This window comes from Engraulis encrasicolus, chromosome 9, assembly GCF_034702125.1.
Source record: "Engraulis encrasicolus isolate BLACKSEA-1 chromosome 9, IST_EnEncr_1.0, whole genome shotgun sequence".
Taxonomy (NCBI): Eukaryota; Metazoa; Chordata; class Actinopteri; order Clupeiformes; family Engraulidae; genus Engraulis; species Engraulis encrasicolus.
Genome location: NC_085865.1, coordinates 13,113,807 through 13,135,690, shown reverse-complemented (window position 1 = coordinate 13,135,690; position 21,884 = coordinate 13,113,807). Strand labels below are relative to the sequence as shown.

The window sequence follows — 21,884 nt, the reverse complement described above, 5'->3', positions numbered from 1 at the left end:
TATCAGGTGTAGCAACTTATTTAAACTGAGTATTTAGTGACGGCTTTACGCCCGACTGAGACACGCGTCACGAACGCTGCCAGACCACCTTAAAATGTCATGTAGAAGCAGTTTTGATAACATTTCGAGAAATCATGACTTCCGCATAGGTACAGTTCTGAACATAAACTCGGATTGCAGGTCTACTAAAAGTAAAGACTCGAATTGTGCGGTCCACAGAGAAGTCTCCGAGTGTAGCCTTTGAAGCTTTCAGGTAATATATTGTCTGCTTCTTGATGCGCGTGAGAAGAACGAGACGTGTCACTTGAACTTTCGATTTCAACCATGAAGTGTTAGCTAGGAGAGCTAGCTAATCTATTCAACAATAAGGCAGATGTTGTTTATAAATGGTCAAGTTGACGTCAAATGATGCACCTTATATTAACTGTCGACTTGTGCGCTTACCGATACTTTGCATACTTTATGACCAAACTTGTACCCACTTTAGCTTATAACATGTTTCTTTATTGTGTTAAAACTATGGGTGTTTCAAAGTAAATATTACTGCCCAGCTGAAAACAGTGAATTTGCTCATAAGTTGCCTCTCTTTGGCCTGTTGATAAACCTCTGTCGGTGTCTTTGAAACAGCCTCCATCTAAATCAAGTCCATAATGGCAGATGATGTTCAGTTTGAAGATCTCAGACAGAGGGCAGAGTCTCGCATGGCTTCCTCAGGATCTGTTCCAGAAATCAGAAGTGACGTGACTATCATGGCCCAGTTGCCTCTGCCTCTGTCTGAGCGGTATCGGCACATCAATGCTGTCAGTATGGTCTCAGAGAATGCTGTTGGGCAGACCAGACGAGAGGTGCGTGATTTCCTTTGATAGAACATTTTTCTCTTTCACTTCAGGCTGTGTTGTCAGTCTTTTTTGTCGTATCTTCACAATGTTTTCCTTCCCTTCCTCACAGGTAATTGACTGCTGTGCACGTTTACTGAAAGCAGTGAGCATTCTGGAGAAATATGGCTGTAACCTGACCAATCCCAGCCGTCCAAAGTACTGGCGCAGTGTCAAGCACAACAACCCTGTCTTTAGAACTACTGTGGATGCTGTCAAGGTAAGGGTGACATCCCATAGGTCTTAATGTTGGTAAGGTGACAAAATAATGATAACATTTGTAGAGAATTTACATGGTGATGGGACCCCATGTTTTTGAATATGCTCTCTGATAACTTTGTGAAAGTAGCTTGCATAATATAGCATAATTATTCTTGTCAACCATAGGAATACAAATTAGTTCAAATAAATCAAAAATACTTCCAACATTGTGATGTGAAAACTTGCAGATGCAAGAAACGTCATTGTCGTTTTTTCTTTTCCGACTGTCCATAGTCAAATGTCAATCTCTCTTTTGATACCATACGTATCAATTCAGCCAAATACAAGTCAGTTGTATGATTCTATAATGTTTGGTGTCTGCATACGACTTTTCAGTGTCTACAAAGTGTAGTGGAAGGCATGCACATCCAACAGAAAAGCATCAGTAGGTGCCAAATCAAAACTAGCATATGTAGAAGGGGGGGATGATGTGCACCTTGCATAAGTACTTAATATGGTCTTGTGAGCAACGTGATCGAAATTGTGTCTTTTTTTCCACAGGGCGGGAGGGATGTGCTTTGCCTGTATGGATACACCAATCAGCTGCCAGATGGCCTCAGCTTTCCAGATGAAGTCACAGAGCCTGATGTCAGGAGGGTGGCGGAGATTACAGTGGAAGTCATGATGCTGCGCACCGAGTTGGATATGATTGTCAAGGTCAGCACTGGAAACAGGACGTGGCGCTCCCATGACTACACACATGCATGTGGAGCAGTGATTCTCAAAGTGTGGTCCGGGGACCACTGGTGGTCCGCGACACAGCTCAGGTGGTCCGTACGGGGATTTCTGATTTTCCAAGACAAGCTAGCAGTAGGCTATATTTGTAGCATTATTACAAAGATAAGCATAGCTGAAGTCTTATTTTCATCACAATAACCGCATAATACATGTGAGTAAAAAATAAGTGATCTGCATTGAAATTAGCAGTGTCAAATTAGCACCCGTCAACTGTCAATTCGGTTGACAGGTGGTGCCTGAACATTTTTGGGGGGACAAAGTGGTCCTTGGTCTGAAAAAGTTTGAGAATCACTGATGTGGAGGATGCACTGTATATAAGTCACTGTAGTGTAGAGTTGCCATGCCATAATTAAAACCCAGACTTTCTGGGGTACCAAGCCGAGGTCCTTACTGCTACACCAAAGAGCCAGACTCATTGGCATGACGGTCAGAGCGCAACCATTTGAGTAAAAATGTTAGACAAGACTCAACTTTGTCATTACGATGGTATTAATGGATCAATGATGTCAGGTGGTACAACCACCGCTAATGCCCATAAATTATCTAGTAATTGGTAATGAATTGGTAATGGTACTGCACTGAATATAAATCTTAGATAATCCACAAAAAACCCATTTAATCCATACAATATTAGCTGTGGTTGTACCACCCTGACGTGCTACTACTAAAACGTCATTGACCCTTATACAGGTTAACGGAAAACTTGAAGTATAGCTTATGATATGTGCGTTTTCTTCCAGGAGGTGCACCCCCATCCAGAGTACTTCCAGAGTATTATACCAGCTATGGAGGAGCACAGTGATACTGGGGTATGTTATGTATACAGGGGCTGTTCATGTTTCTCTCCATGTCTCACAAACACTGCTACAGGAACACCCTCACAACTTGGACAGTGGTTTATCTAACGTTCTGTCTGACTCACTCAATAACTGATAACAGTCAAACAGACAACGGATTTCCTCTCATCTTATTGCAACATCATCTCTTATTGACGTTAAACAGCATTGATACTTTTGAGTTTGCTTTGAAGATGATTGACTCAACTCCATTCTTTAGAACACATGGTTTGGAAAGCCACATACACATACTGTATTTACACATTCTCTCTCTCTCTCTCGCTCTCTGTCTCTGGCAGGAGGTCATGCCTGATGCAGAAGTCATCCCCACTGAGGCTTCATCTCCAGCCCGCACTATCCTCCCCACCAGCCCTGTCCCCATCCCATCTCCTGCCTCCACCAACCCTCCCTCTATTCCCATCACATCTGTTCAAGCAGTGCAGCCATCTCTCCCTGCAGAGACCCCAGTCAGACAAGCCCAGGAGTGTGACATGTGCGGCGGCGTCTCCACTCTCCTCTGCCCCTCCTGTGACTCCAAGCCCTTCTGTGACGCCTGCGATGCCATATACCACCGCCACCCCGGCCGAGCCAGTCACAGGAGACAACAGATTCAGGGTGAGTTTGTGTAAAGTGTGCTGTACCGTAGCCATACTAACATCCATTGACCAGTCATGTGCAAGTGGTGAAGGAGTTTGGATTACAGGCCAAGGGTTTCTGATTCGATTCTCAACTCAGCCAGGTGAGTGTGAGGAGTGAATAACCTGTGCTCTGCCCCCCGTCTCTTCTGTGACTGGGTACACCGGGCATGGTACCATAACCAGTCCCCCTGTGCCTGCACTGCCCCCTTTGGGCACTTTTTGGGCTGCCCCCCTGGCATGAGTGAGGCACAAATGTGCATTTTTCTGTAAATGCTCTGGTGTGCTGTGTCACAATGACAATGGGGCTTTCCCAGAGGCACTTTCACTTTCAAAATTCTGGCTATGTCCGTATTGTTCATAAATGGATCTTCATACGATGGTTTAACTTGATTTTATGAAACTACGGTAGATTACATTGTGAAGCTAAACCAATAAGAAAAGACTGCAAGCAGATGGTTTCTCCTGTTTGCCTCATCCAGAAAATTGCGTGATCTTAGTCTAGATGTGTATTATATTTATACTATAATCTATTCACCAGATCAGCATACATTATGGGCTATATGCAGTATGTAATGTGGTCTGTGATGTAAGAGAACTGATTGCAAATGCATGCTTCCGTCCCCCAGAAAACTGCTCGATCTGTGGCGTTTCCCATGTGTCTGCACACTGTCTCACATGCAGCCAGCGGCTCTGCAGCAACTGTGATCGTCTTTACCACTGCCACCCAAGTCGCAGGGGCCACAACAGGCAGCCAGTCACTAGCACACCGCGGGGGAGGGTTCTGAGGTGAGACAGAGAGTTTGTTAACATGCATTAACCGACAATGCACTTTGTCATTTTGTCCTACCACAATGAAAGTATAATGAATTAAGGTTAACTGTGAACAGAGCTGGGCTGTCTATACTTTAAAAAAAAATATATTTTTCCTTCAGTAAATTGCTCTGGGGTAAATGGATTAGCCTCAATCTACCAGTTCAGAACTATTCACAATTTCCATAAATATAACTTAGTATCACATTTGTTTTCTAAGGAGAAAAATGTCTGTCTGGTAATCTTTTCTTAAATGCATACATATGGAGTGTGATCTACTGTAACATATTTACATCTCCCAAGAGTGATGAGATATTGCATTTTATATCTGCCAACAGCCATTCCCTGTCCTCTTGGGAGTGTGGCCGCTGCACCACGGTGAACGACACTCATGCTATGTTGTGTTCAAGCTGCGACTGTCCCCGCTTGGCCGGCACTGTTCCCACCGGAGCTGATGATTCACTGCAGCCTTCCACTATCACAGGTAACACCAGTGCTGTGATGTGATGTGATGACGGTAATGTGCTATGTTGTTGTTGTTGTTCTTGGTGAAATAAGATATGTTTCTTTAGTCAAGTTTTTAAAATGATTATTTTTTTCTGTATATCATATTGATCTATTTGTATGAAATTTCAGACCTGTGTTGTCATACATAATACAAACCTGTGCTAACGCATCTCTTTTTTTGTGGCTCCACTTTCCGTCCATAGAGTGGCAGTGCAGGAGTTGTACAGTAGTGAATCCGGGCAGCAGTGTCCTGTGCACAGTGTGTGAGCGTCCGCGCCTTGCCACTCGGCCCTCCATGACCCTGCCGCGTCCACCGGCAACCCCAGCCACTCCACCAGTCCAGCCACAGGCCCCAACCAACCAGGTCAGTAACCTCATAGTTGCAGAATGAAACTCTTTTTGAGGAGTAACAATACCCTAGTAATATACAATGTATTCCATTAAGTTAGAAGTGCAGAACAATAAATTAGGAGGGAGTACAACAGATTTGCAAATGTTTGGAAAAGTGTGGTCAAAAGTGTGGATCTGCACACTAAATCTGCCAAAAATCTAGCTGGGCATTGTAGGTTATGAACCAATATGGACTAAAATCAATACAAGACTTGAGTGTTACCACTGCAGGGCTTGCTCACTATGATTTTGTCTTCTGTCCACGTATTCCTACTAAGTCCTTTGAATCGATGGGAGTGAGTGGTCATATATTTTTTATACAGAGGAAGTAGATCTGAGTGTGTAAAAAAACACTACATTACTGCTTCATTAATTTGAATTTGAGTTATTCCGATCCAGCTATATCCAGGTTGACCAAATTGTTTTATGTACTGAATGTGCTTTTAACATGTATAGACTTTCTGACTAGACTTCCCCAAGCTCTTGCTGCCTTTTTTTGTAATGTTATGACTTTCATTATGCAACCTATAATGGATGGAGTCACACCCACTTTCTTTTAAGAGACATGCCTTAAAAGTAGCTTTGTGAGCTTTTGAGGTCCAGAATGGATCAAGGTTGAACATTAAGACTTCATATCATGTTGCAGTGTATCCCAAGTTCTTATTGTGCAGGCGGTATTCTCCTTTAAGTAGACTGACAAATTAGGAAGCTGATGTGATTGTGTCTTTCCTGTTCATAGCATGTCGACAATCCAGTTGCTCGACTTCTTGCACATTCCTCACTTTTAACATCAGGTAATTTGTCTTCTTTCCCGTCAGTGGACTTGTAAGCACTGCACATATGTAAACTCAAGGCCCTTCATGGCTTGCGAGATGTGCAACCTGCCACGTGAGAATCCACCAAAAGACCCTCGCCCCCTTCCACTGATGCCCGTCAATGCCAACACCACTCCTCCCGACAGGCCCAAGCCAAGGCCCCGAAGCAGACACATGCAGACGCAGAAGACCATGAAGGACGAGGGCCAGAGGCTCGTCAATCATATCAGAGTGGGTGATCTTTTTATGGAGTACATTAACAATATTGAGACAATACAAGACAACATCAACAACTCAACTGGTTACACCTAGGCCATTCTTTCCTAGAAACTTAAAGAGGTATGCCACTATTTTGGGGCTTAATACAGTTAAACTCGTTGGCTGGGGTTTATAAAGGTGGAAAAGTGTCTTATTTTTCATGTTAAGCGTTGTCTTGCAATAAGACAAGTTAAAAGAGGGAATATGTCGCTAAGCTAGTGAAAGTCAATGTATCCATGTAGCATTGTAGCATGCTACATGGATACATTGACTTTCACTAGCTTAGCGACATATTCCCTCTTTTAACTTGTCTTAAAGCAAGACAACGCTTAACATGAAAAATAAGACACTTTTCCACCTTTATAAACCCCAGCCAACGATTTTAACTGTATTAAGCCCCAAAATAGTGGCATACCCCTTTAAAGGGTAACTCCTGCCAATTTCAACATGCAGTTGTAATGCTCACACTACCCTGGACTTGTCAGTACCTGAGATATTTTTTCAGCCTTTTCCAAGATCCTGGTCATTATAATGGGGGCAAGTGTTTGTTTACATTTCAAAAAAACATCTTGATTTATTCCCCAAAACATCCAAAACGTTATGCAACATCAGCAGACAACTAGCAAACAGCGATACCTTTTGGGAAAATGTTTGAAGTTGGCCTATGTTAAGATATTTTGAAATGTAAACAAACACCTGCCCCCATTATAATAGCTCATATCTCGGAAAGGGCTCAGACAAAAAATGCAGCATCACTGCACAGGTACTGACAAGTCAAGGGTAGCGTGAGCAATACAACAGCATATGAATTAAGTTCATTATGTCTAACTGTTTAACTTAAACACTTAGTGGTTTCTTTTGCCTTAAGACATGTAAAAGTTTTTATCTTTTACCTGACATGTTTCGACGGTGTTACTTCCGTCTTCATCAGAGGGTCACTGTGATGTTGATGAGTGACGTGCTTTAAAAACAGCTGATGTTGTTGTGGAGGTGTGACCTCCCTGTCAATAATGACAGGTTGGTCACACCTCCTGCTGTTAGAGTTGTCCTCTTAGGATGGTGGTCCAGGTGTGTGAGAGCATGTATGCCCCCTCATCCCTGTTCATGGTACTTGGGCTACGCTTTCTGATCTCCATAGACTCCTTAATCCAGCGGTGGTATCTGTTGTTCTCTTGCTGTATGACTTTTGCCTTGTCCCAGTCCATGATATGATTTTCCCTCCTACAGTGGTCAGTTATGGCTGATTTGAGGTTCTCCTGTGTGGCTCGCTCCTTTATTGCTCTTGTATGTCTTTGTTCTGTTTCCTTTTCACATTCTTTTTTATGCTCATTTTTTCTTGTGTTGAATGTCCTCCCTGTCTCCCCAATATATGACTTGTTGCATGACCGGCACGGAATCTCATATATGACATTGCATTTGTTATGTTGGTCTATTTTGTCCTTGGGGTGTACTAGCAGCTGTCGTAGTTTGGTGTGTGGCTTTACTGGCGTTTGTATCTTGTGTTTCTTCATGGCTCGCTGTATGCGTTCGGTGATCCCTTTGATGTAGAGCAATAAAGGAGCGAGCCACACAGGAGAACCTCAAATCAGCCATAACTGACCACTGTAGGAGGGAAAATCATATCATGGACTGGGACAAGGCAAAAGTCATACAGCAAGAGAACAACAGATACCACCGCTGGATTAAGGAGTCTATGGAGATCAGAAAGCGTAGCCCAAGTACCATGAACAGGGATGAGGGGGCATACATGCTCTCACACACCTGGACCACCATCCTAAGAGGACAACTCTAACAGCAGGAGGTGTGACCAACCTGTCATTATTGACAGGGAGGTCACACCTCCACAACAACATCAGCTGTTTTTAAAGCACGTCACTCATCAACATCACAGTGACCCTCTGATGAAGACGGAAGTAACACCGTCGAAACATGTCAGGTAAAAGATAAAAACTTTTACATGTCTTAAGGCAAAAGAAACCACTAAGTGTTTAAATACAACAGCATATTGAAATGGCAGGAGTGCTCCTTTAAATCACTTGAGCAAAATATACACAATCACTGCCAAACAAAGTGTACTGCTTTATCAAAGCCACTGTCATTTAAGTATGCCCAAAGCTGATCCCCACACTGAATTTCATTACTATCATCAATATTAATCATATCATCCCCATAACCCTTGTATCAAACTGGTTTGTCCATCTCTGCCTACAAAGGGTTTACATCGTTTATGCGTTAATGTCATGCTTACATCTTCCCAATAAACCGATAAGTGGCAATAATCAAATAACTGGAAGAATCTTCTGTTAGATGTTTCGCACATTGCTTCTGACAGAATTATGTAATAATTTTGGTTCCAACCACTTTCCTTTTCCCCCATACACTGATGGCACACTTCATGCATCAAACAAGCATGTCTGTGGACAGCCGACGTTGGTGGACATTGGGGCGGGTGCTCTGCACTTTGTCAGATTTGATGTGCGGTGGACTTAAGAAATCTGGTAATGAGTTGGTCAGTCGCAGGTGTTTTCCAGAAAGTCGATCAATTGGTTAAGGCGTTTCGATGTCTTGAAGAAATTGGGTAGTTGGCAAAATCCTACCTGTGTTAATCAGATTTCTTATGAACCGATAACTGCTGTAAACTGATGATGAATATCGGTTTATTCCATTTATTGGTACATCAGCACTTGAATAATCTGATGACACTAAAACATTATAATCCCTGCTGTCTTCCTTCATGTCCTTTTTACCTCTATCTCCTCTACTCTCTCAGGAAGGCGAGAAGAGGGGAGTGAGCCCCGAAGAGGTCTACGCCGCCCTCTGTGTCTCGCGTAGCAGCAACGTCAACCCCTCCGACTGGATCTCCTCCGAACTCCCCCACCTGCTGGACGAGATCTGTGCCATGGCCGTCTCTGTCCAGCAGACGGCAGCAGGGGATCAGAACGAGGACCCCTCGGCCGTGAGCGGTGGCGGGAGCACGGGGGAGGGCGGCGGGGAGGTGCAGCTGTCCCGAGCGGAGGCCAAACAGGCCTGGCTGACGGCAGGAGGCGATACCCAGAAGGCCGTGCAACAGCTCCTGAGGAGCAGGAAGGCCAAGGTAGGCAAGTGTGTGACACTGGGCATTTCTCAAAACCTAGTCTGGATCTCAAATGGTGCACTTTAGCACTTCGGGCACTATGTTTCAGTGCGTAACTAATACGGCATACGCACTGAAACATGAACACTAAAGTGCACAAGTGCACCATTTGAGATTCAGCCCTAGTCTGCACACTTCCAAGTGTACTCAGCCTAATTAGTCATGCCCTGTGATTGGATACTCCATAGAGTTCACCAATGAGTATCAATCACTGTGAGTGACTAATTAGGCTGAGCACACTTGGAAGTGTGCAGACTAGGTTTTGAGAAATACCCAAAGTGTGTGATCAAGAGGCCGCGTCTGAAATGTCCTGCACTGCATGCAGCTTACTGATTTTTCTGTGTTACCAGAAGAAGCAGTTTTTGCATGCAGAAGGAAAACAGGATGTTCTAATAAGAACAGACATAATGCATCTCATTCAGTAGTTCACTGCATAGTATAGTGCAGGGCTTGACATTAACTATTTCACCCACCGGCCACTGTGGCTAGTGGTTTTCCCGAGTCACTAGCCATTCAGGTATTCCACTAGCCACCAATTTCATATCGTTTTTTTTCTTTATCATGATAACGTACATCTAACCTCAGAAGATGAGGTGCTAAAGCAAGATGAGTGTATAGCTTTGTACATAGAAGCATATCAAGCAAATAGAAACAGAGCTACTGCGCTTTGTCTTGAACCAAACAATTGAATATAGGCTGTGGTGCGTAATACCAAGGAATAAGCTGCCAGCCAAATTGGCTAGTGACACTGAAAGTATTTCTAGCCACAGCCAAGTTTTACCAGCATTTGCCCGGTTGACTGGTGCCAGTGTCAAGCCCTGGCATAGTGTGTGTACAATCCTGGGTGTGAATTAGATTGTTTGGTTCTCTTCATAGTACAGGGTGTGGGATGCATGGCTTTGGTGTACAATGTAGTAGTGGATGAGGGTCAAAGACGTCCAAAAAGGAATTGTCATTCAGTGTAACGGATGCCTTCTGCTGACTGTAACTGTAAGAAACATGACTCTTTTTATTTGATTCTTTTCCAGTGAATTCATGAAAGGCTCGGCTGTCATCCATTCACTTCAAAAATCATGTTTTTTTTTACAGTTACAGTCAGCAGTTACACTGAATGACAATTCCTTTTTGGACGTCTTTGACCCATGAGTAAACATTCCGGATCCAGTCTAAGTCTTGTCAAGTTACACAGGTTCATATTCCTGCTAAAAGTGAAAACCCTGCTACAGTCTTTTGCCTGACCAGTTGACTAGAGCTGCTGTACAGAACTTAATTCCAGTCAGGTCCGTAGACAGGACCACTCCCATATTACCATTTATTAGTGTCATTTTATATGTAACTGGGGTCATCTGCGCTAATTCGCCACTCGGGGCTCGAACCCGCGACTTACCAGTCAACGCTTCAGTTGGGAGGCACAGCATTATAACGCGTAGCTAAAGGTCCAGACCAATAGCTCAGCACTGCTGCCCCTCCTGTATGAGACTTCAATTTGGAGGTTTACTAACATTCTGCGCTGAACTCTGCTAGTAGTTTGGCATAGATGCATTTGGCATTGTGCTGACTGGGCTTTCAAGACCCTGTGTGGTTTCACAATACATATTACACAGACTCCCCTCCCCTTCCTATTACGCATTGTTGTGGTTTCACAGTACATGGTGCAATACAGTGTATGTGGTAACAGAGGGTCCTGCAGTTTATATTGCATTTTATTCATGGTGTCCAAGGTGGCTTGAGATATGTAAGCATCTATGATGTATGTGGTAACGTGTTTGTTGCTGAGGTTTAGCAGCGTAGCACGTGTAGGATGTGTTGAGCCGCCACATCTGTTTGCAGTGTGTTGCTTCCTTATTGATTGGCCGCAGCATTTTGCAACATTTCATGTGTCTTGAATGCAACGATATGTACAGAATGCAATATAAACCCCGTGTGTGTTATAAATCAGTGTGTGTTACTACTACATACAGTACAGTCTGTGTTTCCTGTGCAGATGCAGGAGTTGCGCTCGCTGGGCTTCCAGGACCGGAGCCGGTGTGAGGCAGCGCTGAGGCAGAGCGGCGGTGACGTGCGGGGGGCTCTGTCAGTGCTCCAGCGGCCCCTCCTGGAGCCCTTCCACCAGCGCGTCTGGAGCAGCCAACCAGAGCCCTCCATCGACGTCAGCAACCCTGACAAGCAGGTATGTGGTTGTGTTGGGAGCACAGTAGGGTGCATTTCTCGAAACCGTAGTTGCTAACTAGGTTAGCTACTTTGTTGTTTGCAACTCACCCCTGTTCTCTGTACAACTTGGCCTTTAGCTTCCATAGCCTCTCTACTGACATATTTTACAGGAAATCAAAGATTGCAAAAATCCCCTTGCACAGCCAACTGTGCCTTGGCACTGGGTGGGGGTGACTGGCAAGGTCACAACTTGTACAAAAAAGGAACACCACAAATTACTATTATTGTATTGAGCTGACAAAAAAGATATTGGGTTCAGTAAAAATGTTGATTGCATTGTGATTCTCTTTTCTTTCCAACCCTGTGATTCACTTGCAGCCTGCGTTAACACAGTTGCATGTATCTAAAATGTTAAGTCACTAACCCATTCCCCTCTCCGCTTCTCTCTTAGATATAATATCTACTATTTATTTAAGCATATTTGAGTGTCATGAAAACCTGTATTACATTACATTACACTTATCTGACGCTTTTATCAAAAGCAACTTCCAGTTATTCACAGGGTATTGGTTACAGTCCCTGGTGCAAAGTGGGGTTAGGTGCCTTGCTCAAGGGCACTTCAGCCATGGATTGAAGTGTAGGTGTAAGGGTGGGATTCGAACCTGCAACCCCCCCCCAACAACTACAACCCTCTGATCCTAAGTCCACCTACCTAACAATTAGACCATGGCTGCCCATATAATTATTATTTTATTGTAAAGTGCTTTGAGTGCTGGAAGGAGTGGAAAAGTGCCGTATAAAATGCAATCCATCCATTGATCCATCTCTTCACCTCTCTCCATAGAGGATGTGTCGGCGGCTGTTGGCGCTTTACGGGCTGCCCAGTTGGGGGCGCTGTGAGCTGGCTCTGTCTCTGCTGCAGGAGCCCGGCATGGACTGCACCCTGGAGGACGTGGTGCAGGCCGTCAAAGAGAGCCAGGACAGGGACTTCATCCGACGCATGCTCAACAACGACTGCACCATGTGCTACAGCAGATACCCCCTCAGCAAGGTACCTACTGATGCCTGTACATCAGGGGTGGGGAACTTTTTTCATTTAACTCATTCAGTGCCAGCCATTTTCAAATTCAGACCGGGGGGTTGACAGGCTTTTTTCAACATTTGAGTGTTTTTTTCAAGAACCATAACAAATTGAGTTCTTTGTCCACGTGAACAACAAACATAACAGATCAACGTGTTAGGCCCGATCCCCATAAAAAAAACGCAAATTACTTGATATCAAGTCTTTGGCACTGTACCATGCATTCTGAAAAGACTCGTTTTCAAGTCCATGGCACTCAAAGAGCTACGGGGCCACTTCAGATTTTATAAAATCCTCCAAGGGCCGTACTGAAAACACAAACCAGGATTTCTTCTGCACTTTAGGCCTGTATTGAAGGCGGCCACTTTTACAGCGGTACCCCACCTTCGCAAGGCGCACATTTGTATTACAAATGTAATTTATAACTTTTTTTTTTTTTTTTACAAAACACATCATCTTTCATGTGAAACTGCATAACATTCTGCACATCATCACATAATGCTGTATAATAGCTGCTTTTATTGCCACCAGATTTTCACCTAAACTCTGTGCATCCCTGGGTAAGACTGATTAAAGAAAAAAACGGGATATGCGTATATACCTGGTACAGATAAACATACGGCACACAAACTAGAACAAGCTTGACATGCTCAGGATACAGTTCACATCCTAGCAGTGCACCAGCAGTTGTGAAAGGGCCTCATTCATGTTCAGTAATTGTCTATGTTAAGTCATGCGTGGTTTTTGTTTGTCATTTGGTTGTTTTTAGTGTGTGTCGTCATTCAACCGTTGATGTTCAATCTTCCAGATGCAGTCCCTGACTTCATGCCAGTGTCTGATGTGCTGCGAGTGCTTCAGGGAGCACTTCACCATCGCCATTAGAGACAAACACATCAGAGACATGGTGTGTCCCAACTGTGAAGAACCGGACATCAACGACCCCGAGCATCTCGATAACCACTTCTCTACCCTAGACATTCAGGTTTGGGAAGAACTCTGCAATACATTGCGTCCACATTGCAATTGATGGTTGATGGAAGACGTGTCTGACAGAATGGGGGTTGTCTTTTTGTGTGGTGCATTCATGAATGTGGACTGATAAGACACAAGAATTGAATCAAACTCTATTGCTTTTGAAAATGAAGGGGAATAATGGAGTTTGGATAGGAAACGTGCACCAATCAAACTTGTACAGGATACCAAATTCCGTCATTGTTTACATGTTAAAACTGAAAAGGCAAGCAGATGATTGTAGTAACTGACTGACTGACTGTTGTGATTGTCTAGCTGCGGGACTGTCTGGAGAAGGATGTGTATGAGCTCTTCCACAAGAAGCTGACTGAGCATGCCCTCATCCAAGACCCCAAGTTCCTATGGTGCACTCACGTGAGTAACCTCTACCTGCATGGACACTTGGAATAGATTGCTTTTAGGAAAGATGGGCAATTCTGTTCACAGTCCTGGTCTCAATAAATAACATGTAATAATGATATAGTATTTCAACTTGCTCTTCTTTTGTCTGCACTTGTGTGCCCACACAAGCTTTCTTAACATCAATTCAAATAAGTTGTTGAATTCTGTCAAGGAGAGACTAACAAATAACACCTTCTCTTGTCAGTGCGCAAACGGCTTCATCTATGACGGCAACCAGTCAAAAGTCACCTGTCAAGATTGCAGAAAGAGCTTCTGTGCACAGTGCAAGAAACCTGTGAGTGTTCATAAACAACCGGGTGGGAAGCCATGTGCAAATGTGGCTTAAGTTTGTCATTTAGTTGCTGAATATCCCACATCAAGTGTTAGTGTTACGCTATTCTCAGTATATGAAAGTCTTGTGTCGTAGCTTCTTATAATGTTTGCCATATTTTTAGTTTGCTACAAAAAAATGTTTAGCGCACAATATTGAGACACATTTCTTTGGCAAAGAGTGTCCGCTAAATACCCTCACATCACATACATAGTATAACATTTCCCCCCTGTCTTTGTCTTCTTTGACTTAATTGTCCTTTTTTCAGTGGGAGGAGCAACATGAGAATGTTACTTGTGAGACATTCCAGGCCTGGAAACGAGAGAATGACCCAGAGTACCAGAGACAGGGACTTGCTGGGTACCTACGCGACAACGGAATCAGTGAGTCTCCATGGATATTTTAGTAGACACTCTGAATTTTCAACATCGATGCATAAATGTGTTTTAGTACGGTAATTCAGCATTTTCCATTTGGCAACAGTGGCCGGACATGGCAGGTCCTGTCTGCACAGCAAAAAAAAGGCTTATGTGAAAAATAAAATATAAAAAATCAGTGCTGTGCATATCAGGCACACGAATGTTGTATGATTTAAGATTACCGGTTAACCGGTTAACCACCGGTTAATGAGTCTCAGTAGCCGGTCAAGAGTTTTTTTCAATTTTCGCCATCCCTAGTCCTCACTTGAAATGAGCATACGCCATAGTGGCTGCCAGTAGCTTCAGTTTGTTTTTTGCTTAATTGGTATCCATGCGCAGCGCACAACTGACTGTACTTTGATGTGTGCACACTAATGCAGTCCATTAATTTCTGCCTGTGGTGGATATTGTTTCCCAGTCTGCCCCAACTGTAGGTACCAGTATGCGCTGACGAGGGGAGGATGCATGCACTTCACCTGCACCCAGTGTAGATACGAGTTCTGCAGTGGCTGTAACAACCCATTTCACAAGGTAACTTTATCAACTGGCCATTACATTACATTTTGTTGTTGACAGACATGTTGTTGTTTTTAGTGGGATTTTCAGTGAATTAGTTCACCGTCTCGATGTAAGCAATGCAGGGTTCCTCATTCAGTATTGGATGTGGGTGCAGGAGAACGCTCTGGTAACTCTGTATTTCTGATCAAGTCCTTAATCACTAGTCTGTCAAGCCATATCTACCTTGCCTTAGTAGGTTTGATGGGATTTCAGCAAATCTGTACACCAGTCACCAGTCTGTAGCCTGAGGTTAAGAGTCTAGATGACAGATATTTTCTCTGAGGCGTTTTCTCGTCATTTAAAAATACATTTTATCATATCGGACTTCAGACTGTTCTGACAGTTTCTGCCAAAGACTGGTCTGGTTTTACTGCCTTGACGACTAGATCCAGGAAAACAAATACACATGGGTGTGGCCAGAGGCATGTTATCTCATTTGTGATGCATAACCGGGGACTCTGTTGTTCTTTATTGTTTGTAAGGGCAGAAAGGGCATAGTGGTAGTTGCGGAGTTGTTTTAAGGGCCAGAGGGTCTGAGGTTTGAATCTCAACCTCACCTCATGGCTTAAGATCCCTTTTAGCTAGGCATCTTACCTCGCATAGCTCCCAGGCTGTAACCAGTACATTGTACCTAAATAGCTAAGTTGCTTTGGATAAAAGCATCTGCTAAAAGTGATGTAATGAAAGTCCCATTGGCATTATGACACAGCACACAGTGCACACAACAACATTGCATTTATGCCTCACCAGGCCGTGAAAGTGGGTAGCCCAACAGACTCCCAGAAGGGACCAGTAATGCATCTGTTGTTTATGTTTGTGTTTAAATGGCCATATTAATGAATGTGTACATTGTTCCTTCATAAATAATAATAAAAAACTGTACAAACTGTAATGTAATGTAATGTTGGCAGACTGGCTGCACGGTGGCCCAGTGCTCAGTGACGGGACTGCATGCTCACCACCCCAGAGACTGCCTCTTCTACCTGCGCGACTGGGAACCAAAGAGACTACAGGAGCTGCTGCAGGTAGGAAGAAACACTATCCATAGAATGATTGTTATTATTAAATATATATTTTTTCAGTATTTATTATGTTTATTTGTATTTCAATGTTTTCACTGTACAGAAACAGACTTGCTAATAACAGCCTTTGCATCGTGAATAGAAGAGAATAGCTCCAGAATAGGAATGGATTTTAGGCCTTTCCGCCCTCTCTGATACAATCCAGCTGAACAGTAAACATGCTATTTAATCTTTAACCTTGAAGCTATCAGAAAGAAAAGTAGAGAAGTACAATCAACGACTTTGTTGTGTTGTAACCACATCCCAAAAGGCAGACCATTACAAAATCAGCAATATCAGTAATAAGGGTAAAGCAGGGCTTTGCCGAACTACCTCAGTTAAAACCCTTTGAGGAGTAAGGAATTTCTAGAGGTTCTTCTAGAATTTTACTGGAACACTCTACAGCTCCTATAGACGTCTGTGTTAAAAATCTCGCAAAGACATTATGACATCATAATGAGAACTCAAAATTTGGGCAAAATTCTAATCACATATTTGTGATGGTACTCCTCAAAGGGTTAAAGGTGCAACCCTTCACTCAGAAACTGGACTTAAATGTAAAAGTCATCTCAAGTTTTGTGTGCTCAACAATGACCAGGAACACTTTGACTGTCCGCATCTTCCTTTCCCAACAGAAAAATGGGGTTGAGTTCAACACCAATCCTCCAAATGGCACTCAAGCAGGTATGGCAACATTCATGCACAATTCTGAACAGTTTAGTTTCTGATGTATTTACCCATGTGTCCATGTTTTTGTCTGTCTGCTCCATTAATCTCCGCTGGTCAAGTTGCTAAGGTGGGCAAAACTCCGCTCATGAAATCGTCCTCTCTGTCTAAAGTCTAAATGTACCTAGACCAAAACCCATCCATACCCCTAACCTGTCAGTGAGGGTGGTCAGGTTTTGGCAAATCGCCTGGTGCTAACGGTCACGTCCAAGGTCCGACACAGGAAAGTAGGCACTTTGTGGTTACGACACCCAGGGAAAGTGCGCTAAATGGGCAGTCATGGGTGAGCGGTTAGGGCGACAGACTTGCATCCCAGAGGTTGCCGGTTCGACTCCCGACCCGCCAGGTTGGTGGGGGGAGTAATCAACCAGTACTCTCCCCCATCCTCCTCCATGACTGAGGGTTGGTGGGGGGAGTAATCAACCAGTACTCTCCCCCATCCTCCTCCATGACTGAGGTACCCTGAGCATGGTACCGTCCCACCGCACTGCTCCCCATGGAGCGCCACTGAGGGCTGCCCCCTTGCACGGGTGAGGCATAAATGCAATTTCGTTGTGTGCAGTGTTCACTTGTGTGTTGTGGAGTGCTGTGTCACAATGACAATGGGAGTTGGAGTTTCCCAATGGGCTTTCACTTTTCACTTTCACTTTCACTAAATGGACTGCTTGGCTGAGGTTGCCTAAATTAGATAGATTAGATATATTATTAGGCTGATGATCTAAATTAGAATTAAAGAATCTTTGATCAAACCACCAACACCAGGGCTCATTTTATGAAGACATAAACATCTTTGTTGCTATCGGCAGTGTGTGTTGTGGTAACGTGTGACATCACTGTTGGCGTGAAGCTAGATTATTTTTTAATTTTGAAAGAATAGGCCTACACCACGTCAGTAAAATTTGGTATCGACTGTCACTAGAACGAAGGAGGGCACACTTGGGGACGAAGCTTTCATGTCAGTGTTCATGTCGCTAAGACTTATTGTGGTACTATGTTAGGAAAGATCTTATTTGAACTCAAACAGCATAAATCTTTTGGAATATGTCAAATATGTCATACGGGTTGGATGTTATGATCTGTATCTCCTGGGATACATTGACCATTTAGGAAGGGAAGATGTCAATGGTTTACACAAAAAAAAGAAAAAAAATGACATCTTGTTTTATGTTATGAATTTGCTAAAATAAGCAGTTACATATATAAAATCTAATTCAAATTACACACCACGCCAAGTTGTTGTTACACTCAGAACAAAGTTTGAACGTCTTTATTTTACCAGAAGACAGAAGGTATCCTTGGTGTGCGCTTTCTGTCATTTATTATCAACACATTATGCTGGAAGGTCTCGAAGGCTTCAGCTTGCCTTCACATACTGTCAGTAAAATACTGTGACAAAGAAGTTCGTCTTGACCATTTGATGAGCCAAGTTTTACCCAACTTGATGAAGGTAGATTTGTCCAGACTGGTCTTTGTCCGGATAGCGATGGTAACTCTCCTTTCTTGTCCTCAGGAACATGCGGGGTGATGGAACAGAAAGATGAGGCTGGACAGCACGTCGACTCCCCCTGTGGCATTCAGACTCAGCCAGATCAAGCGGGCCTCTGCGAGTGAGTGTGACTGTTACCTCATGCCTTATATTTTAAATAGCTCATATATCAGTCACCAAACAGCATGTAGGAGCATCAGTCACATTTATTTATCGTGAAAAAAAATGTGTGTAAAATGATCATTCATTTGACTTTTTTTCATTCTCTTATGTGTTTTTTCATTGCGAGACAAACAAAGGAAGATATTAATGACAAAGTATTTGTGATTGCAATCATTTTCTAGAAGAAATTGAGTATTATCTGACAGAATTGAAGTGGTGCCAATCAGGGCTTGACACTGGCACCTGCCAACCGGCCAAATGCTGGTAAAACTTGGCTGTGGCTGGTAACAATTTCAGTGTCACTAGCCAATTTGCAGGTAACTTATTCTATGGCATGACATATCGGAATAGTGTATATTCTGCACTTTGCCCCTTGTGTATCAATTGTTTGTATTTAAGTTCATGAAAAAGCTCAGTTACTCAGTTTCTATTTGTTTTATTTCCATGTAGAAACCCATGCACTCATCTTCTTGCTTGAGGCACCTCATCTGAGGTTAGATGTACAGCATCATGATTAAAAAAACAAAAACATTTGTGGCTAGTAGAATAGCTGGATGGCTAGTGACTCGGGAAAACCAGTAGCCACAGTGGCCGACAAGCGAAAAAGTTAATGTCAAGCCCTGGTGCCAATACTTTTGGCCAGCACTGTATTTATCATGAGTGGTTAATACAGTTATTATTTGTGAAGTTCATAAATGTTAGCATGGAGTATATGGATTTGAACAAAGGTTCATTACTGTGCAGATGAGCATTGATGAAGAAGCGAGTACTTGACAATGCTTAACTAAACCCTCTTAAACTAACCTTCACATTTAAAAAGTTCAAACAATAGCGTGTGATGCTGACTAATCATATATGCTAAATACTTTCTTTTTGCACTTCATTTGAAGCAAACACTACCGGGAGTATTTGGTGAGTCTCATCAATAGCCACACCTTGGATCCGGCTCCACTTCTGGATGAGAATGAGTTGACTGCTACCTGCCGGCGATACCATATAGACACCACGAGACAGGGGGAGGCAGAAGACCAGAGAATATACAATGGAAGACTGTTGAAGGCAAGTCATCATCAATCATACCTGCAAACTCGTCACCTTTTGGTGACAGTCACCTTTCCCCCTTCCAATTAGGTCATTCACGTGAATAGAAATAGAACCCTCGCTCTACACTGTCACCTTTTTTTCTTTGACGAGTTTGCAGGTCTGATCAATGTAAAATGTACACATATTGTAGGTTTATCAGATCTCTGATATTAAAACCAGGGCCCAATTAAGAAACAATAAGAAATGAAAGAGAAAAACAAAATTGGAGTGAAGCAGGTATACATGACTACTGATATAAATGGAAGCCTAGCTAGGAAACTCCCATTGTCATTGTAACACAGAACTCCACTACTCACAGTGCTGACGGCACACAACGAAATTCCATTTACGTGTACGCCTCACCGTAGCTCAGTCATGGAGGTGGATGGGGGAGGACACTGATTAATTACTCCTTCCACCAACCTGGCGCGTCAAGAGTCGAACCGGCAACCATTGGGCTACAAGTCTGACGGCCTTTGCGCTTACCCAATGACGGCATTACATGCTATGCTATATTATATTATATATTATATTATATTACATTATACTATTCTATACTATACTGATATATTATACCTGATATACTAGCAGGTACAAATGACTACTATCCTAACAGCAAACAGTAGTGTGCATTTGTCTATGCCACCGGATGCAACTTCTACCTGCTTTGAATGCATTGAATCAAAGCTGTCTGATGTCACCAGAGAAAGGCCCATATGAGAGACAGGTGACAGATCACCAAAATATAGATCGCCTCACTTGGAAAGTGCAAGTCGCAATGTCTTTGTGACATGGCGCACAGAGTGGGCAATGAAGTTGCATTTTATGCCCTACCCACACAACTTGGCATCTCAACAAGCACTCCAAGAGAGCAGTGCAGGGTGGATGGTACTATGCCTCAGTCAGGAGGAAGATAAAGGGGAAGGTGCAACAACTCTTTCCTGCTACCCATCCTGGCAGTGATAACAAGCTACAATCTGTACGCTCTAAGGGCGCGATCACACAGACCGCGGATGTCTGCCTACAATCTGTGATGCGCGTCCAGCTGATGTATCTGTAGTGCCCACACAGAGCGCGGATCCACTGCCCATTCGAATGCGGTGACTAGGCAACGTAACGACTCAGCTATCACTCGCAATGTAGCCTAATTGATAGTGGTGTGAAAACATACACAAAATGCTTTGTCCATTCATCTATGTAAAATGAATAGAAGATGAGCTCTTTTCTTGCTCTCCTAACGTTGGATAGTGAATCTGATATGAATGTTGATAACAGTCTCCTATCGAACATCTGGAAATCCGCCGTGGGTTTTCCGCCTTGAGTTGAACTTTTTTTCAACTCGATCCGCCCGGTGCGGAGAATCCGCGTTCTGTGTGACCGCGCCCTAACTGTGAGAAATGGGGAAAGGGGATGTCTAGTCTGCTTATGCTCATTGTGAGTATGAATGTGAATTTTAATTGTAGGCTTTTTTAATTCTACATTTGGACCAATCATACAATATATCATACATCCATTCCTGATGTTGCCTTTAGCAGAAGAGCATGATGTCTTTGGCTCCGGGAGAATTTACTCAAGTTAATCACTGTGAAAATGTTGAAAACTTGCTTCATGTTGGTATTTGTATGTTTTTCTCTTTCAGAAACTGATGGAGATACCGCTTGGAGACAAGGTGCCACGCAATAAATGAAGAGGTCATAATCAGGGTTGCCAGATGTGTCTGATAATTTGTAGTCCTAAAAGCGCCTGAAGACACTAAATCCCTCCCAATTTCAGCTAAATTGTATTGATTTCTATGTCCATAAATCTACAGGAAGACCCGCTCCATGTCCGTTTTTGACAGTTTTTACCAGCAGACAGCCATCCCAAGCAGCCCAATTGGGCGGGAAACAGTCCAATCTGGCAACACTGGTCATAATGTTGATGTATTTATCTCAATATTGTTCTAGGTAAATGTTACCCAACTACACAAAGAATGTGGTTTTGATAGCCTATATTTTCATGTGAAAGAATAAAATGATGGATTGATTATGTTGAATTCAGCTTTCCTGTAAAATCTTTATAAATCAATCAATAAATGAAAAAGAAAGTTTGGTTTTGTCTTATTTTTTTCAGGCACTGAATGTTTCCACTGACCAACTGATTTGGGACAGCT

At 43.2% G+C, this 21,884-nt stretch overlaps 1 protein-coding gene across 1 annotated transcript; it reads left to right on the top strand.

The window, feature by feature from the left end:
- The first annotated feature begins 122 nt into the window (after positions 1-122).
- LOC134455466 (E3 ubiquitin-protein ligase RNF31-like) lies at positions 123-21,822 on the top strand. The gene is made up of 23 exons (XM_063206530.1): positions 123-253; positions 628-845; positions 949-1,095; positions 1,638-1,793; positions 2,615-2,683; positions 3,010-3,325; positions 3,975-4,134; positions 4,497-4,642; positions 4,869-5,029; positions 5,874-6,101; positions 8,899-9,222; positions 11,246-11,431; positions 12,257-12,463; positions 13,302-13,475; positions 13,781-13,879; positions 14,112-14,201; positions 14,506-14,620; positions 15,075-15,187; positions 16,126-16,239; positions 16,911-16,959; positions 18,512-18,608; positions 19,540-19,708; positions 21,372-21,822. Exons 2-23 carry the CDS (start codon positions 651-653, stop codon positions 21,417-21,419), a joined length of 3,363 nt encoding a protein of 1,120 aa, XP_063062600.1. The 5' UTR covers positions 123-253; positions 628-650; the 3' UTR covers positions 21,420-21,822.
- The last annotated feature ends 62 nt before the right edge of the window (positions 21,823-21,884 follow it).

Excerpts from the sequence above, each read along its gene's own strand:
- LOC134455466 (XM_063206530.1), top strand. The coding sequence starts at position 651 with ATGGCAGATGATGTTCAGTTTGAAGATCTCAGACAGAGGGCAGAGTCT. Across the intron at positions 4,643-4,868 it reads GCAGCCTTCCACTATCACAG|AGTGGCAGTGCAGGAGTTGT; the intron begins GTAACACCAGTG and ends TTCCGTCCATAG. Across the intron at positions 18,609-19,539 it reads GATCAAGCGGGCCTCTGCGA|CAAACACTACCGGGAGTATT; the intron begins GTGAGTGTGACT and ends CTTCATTTGAAG.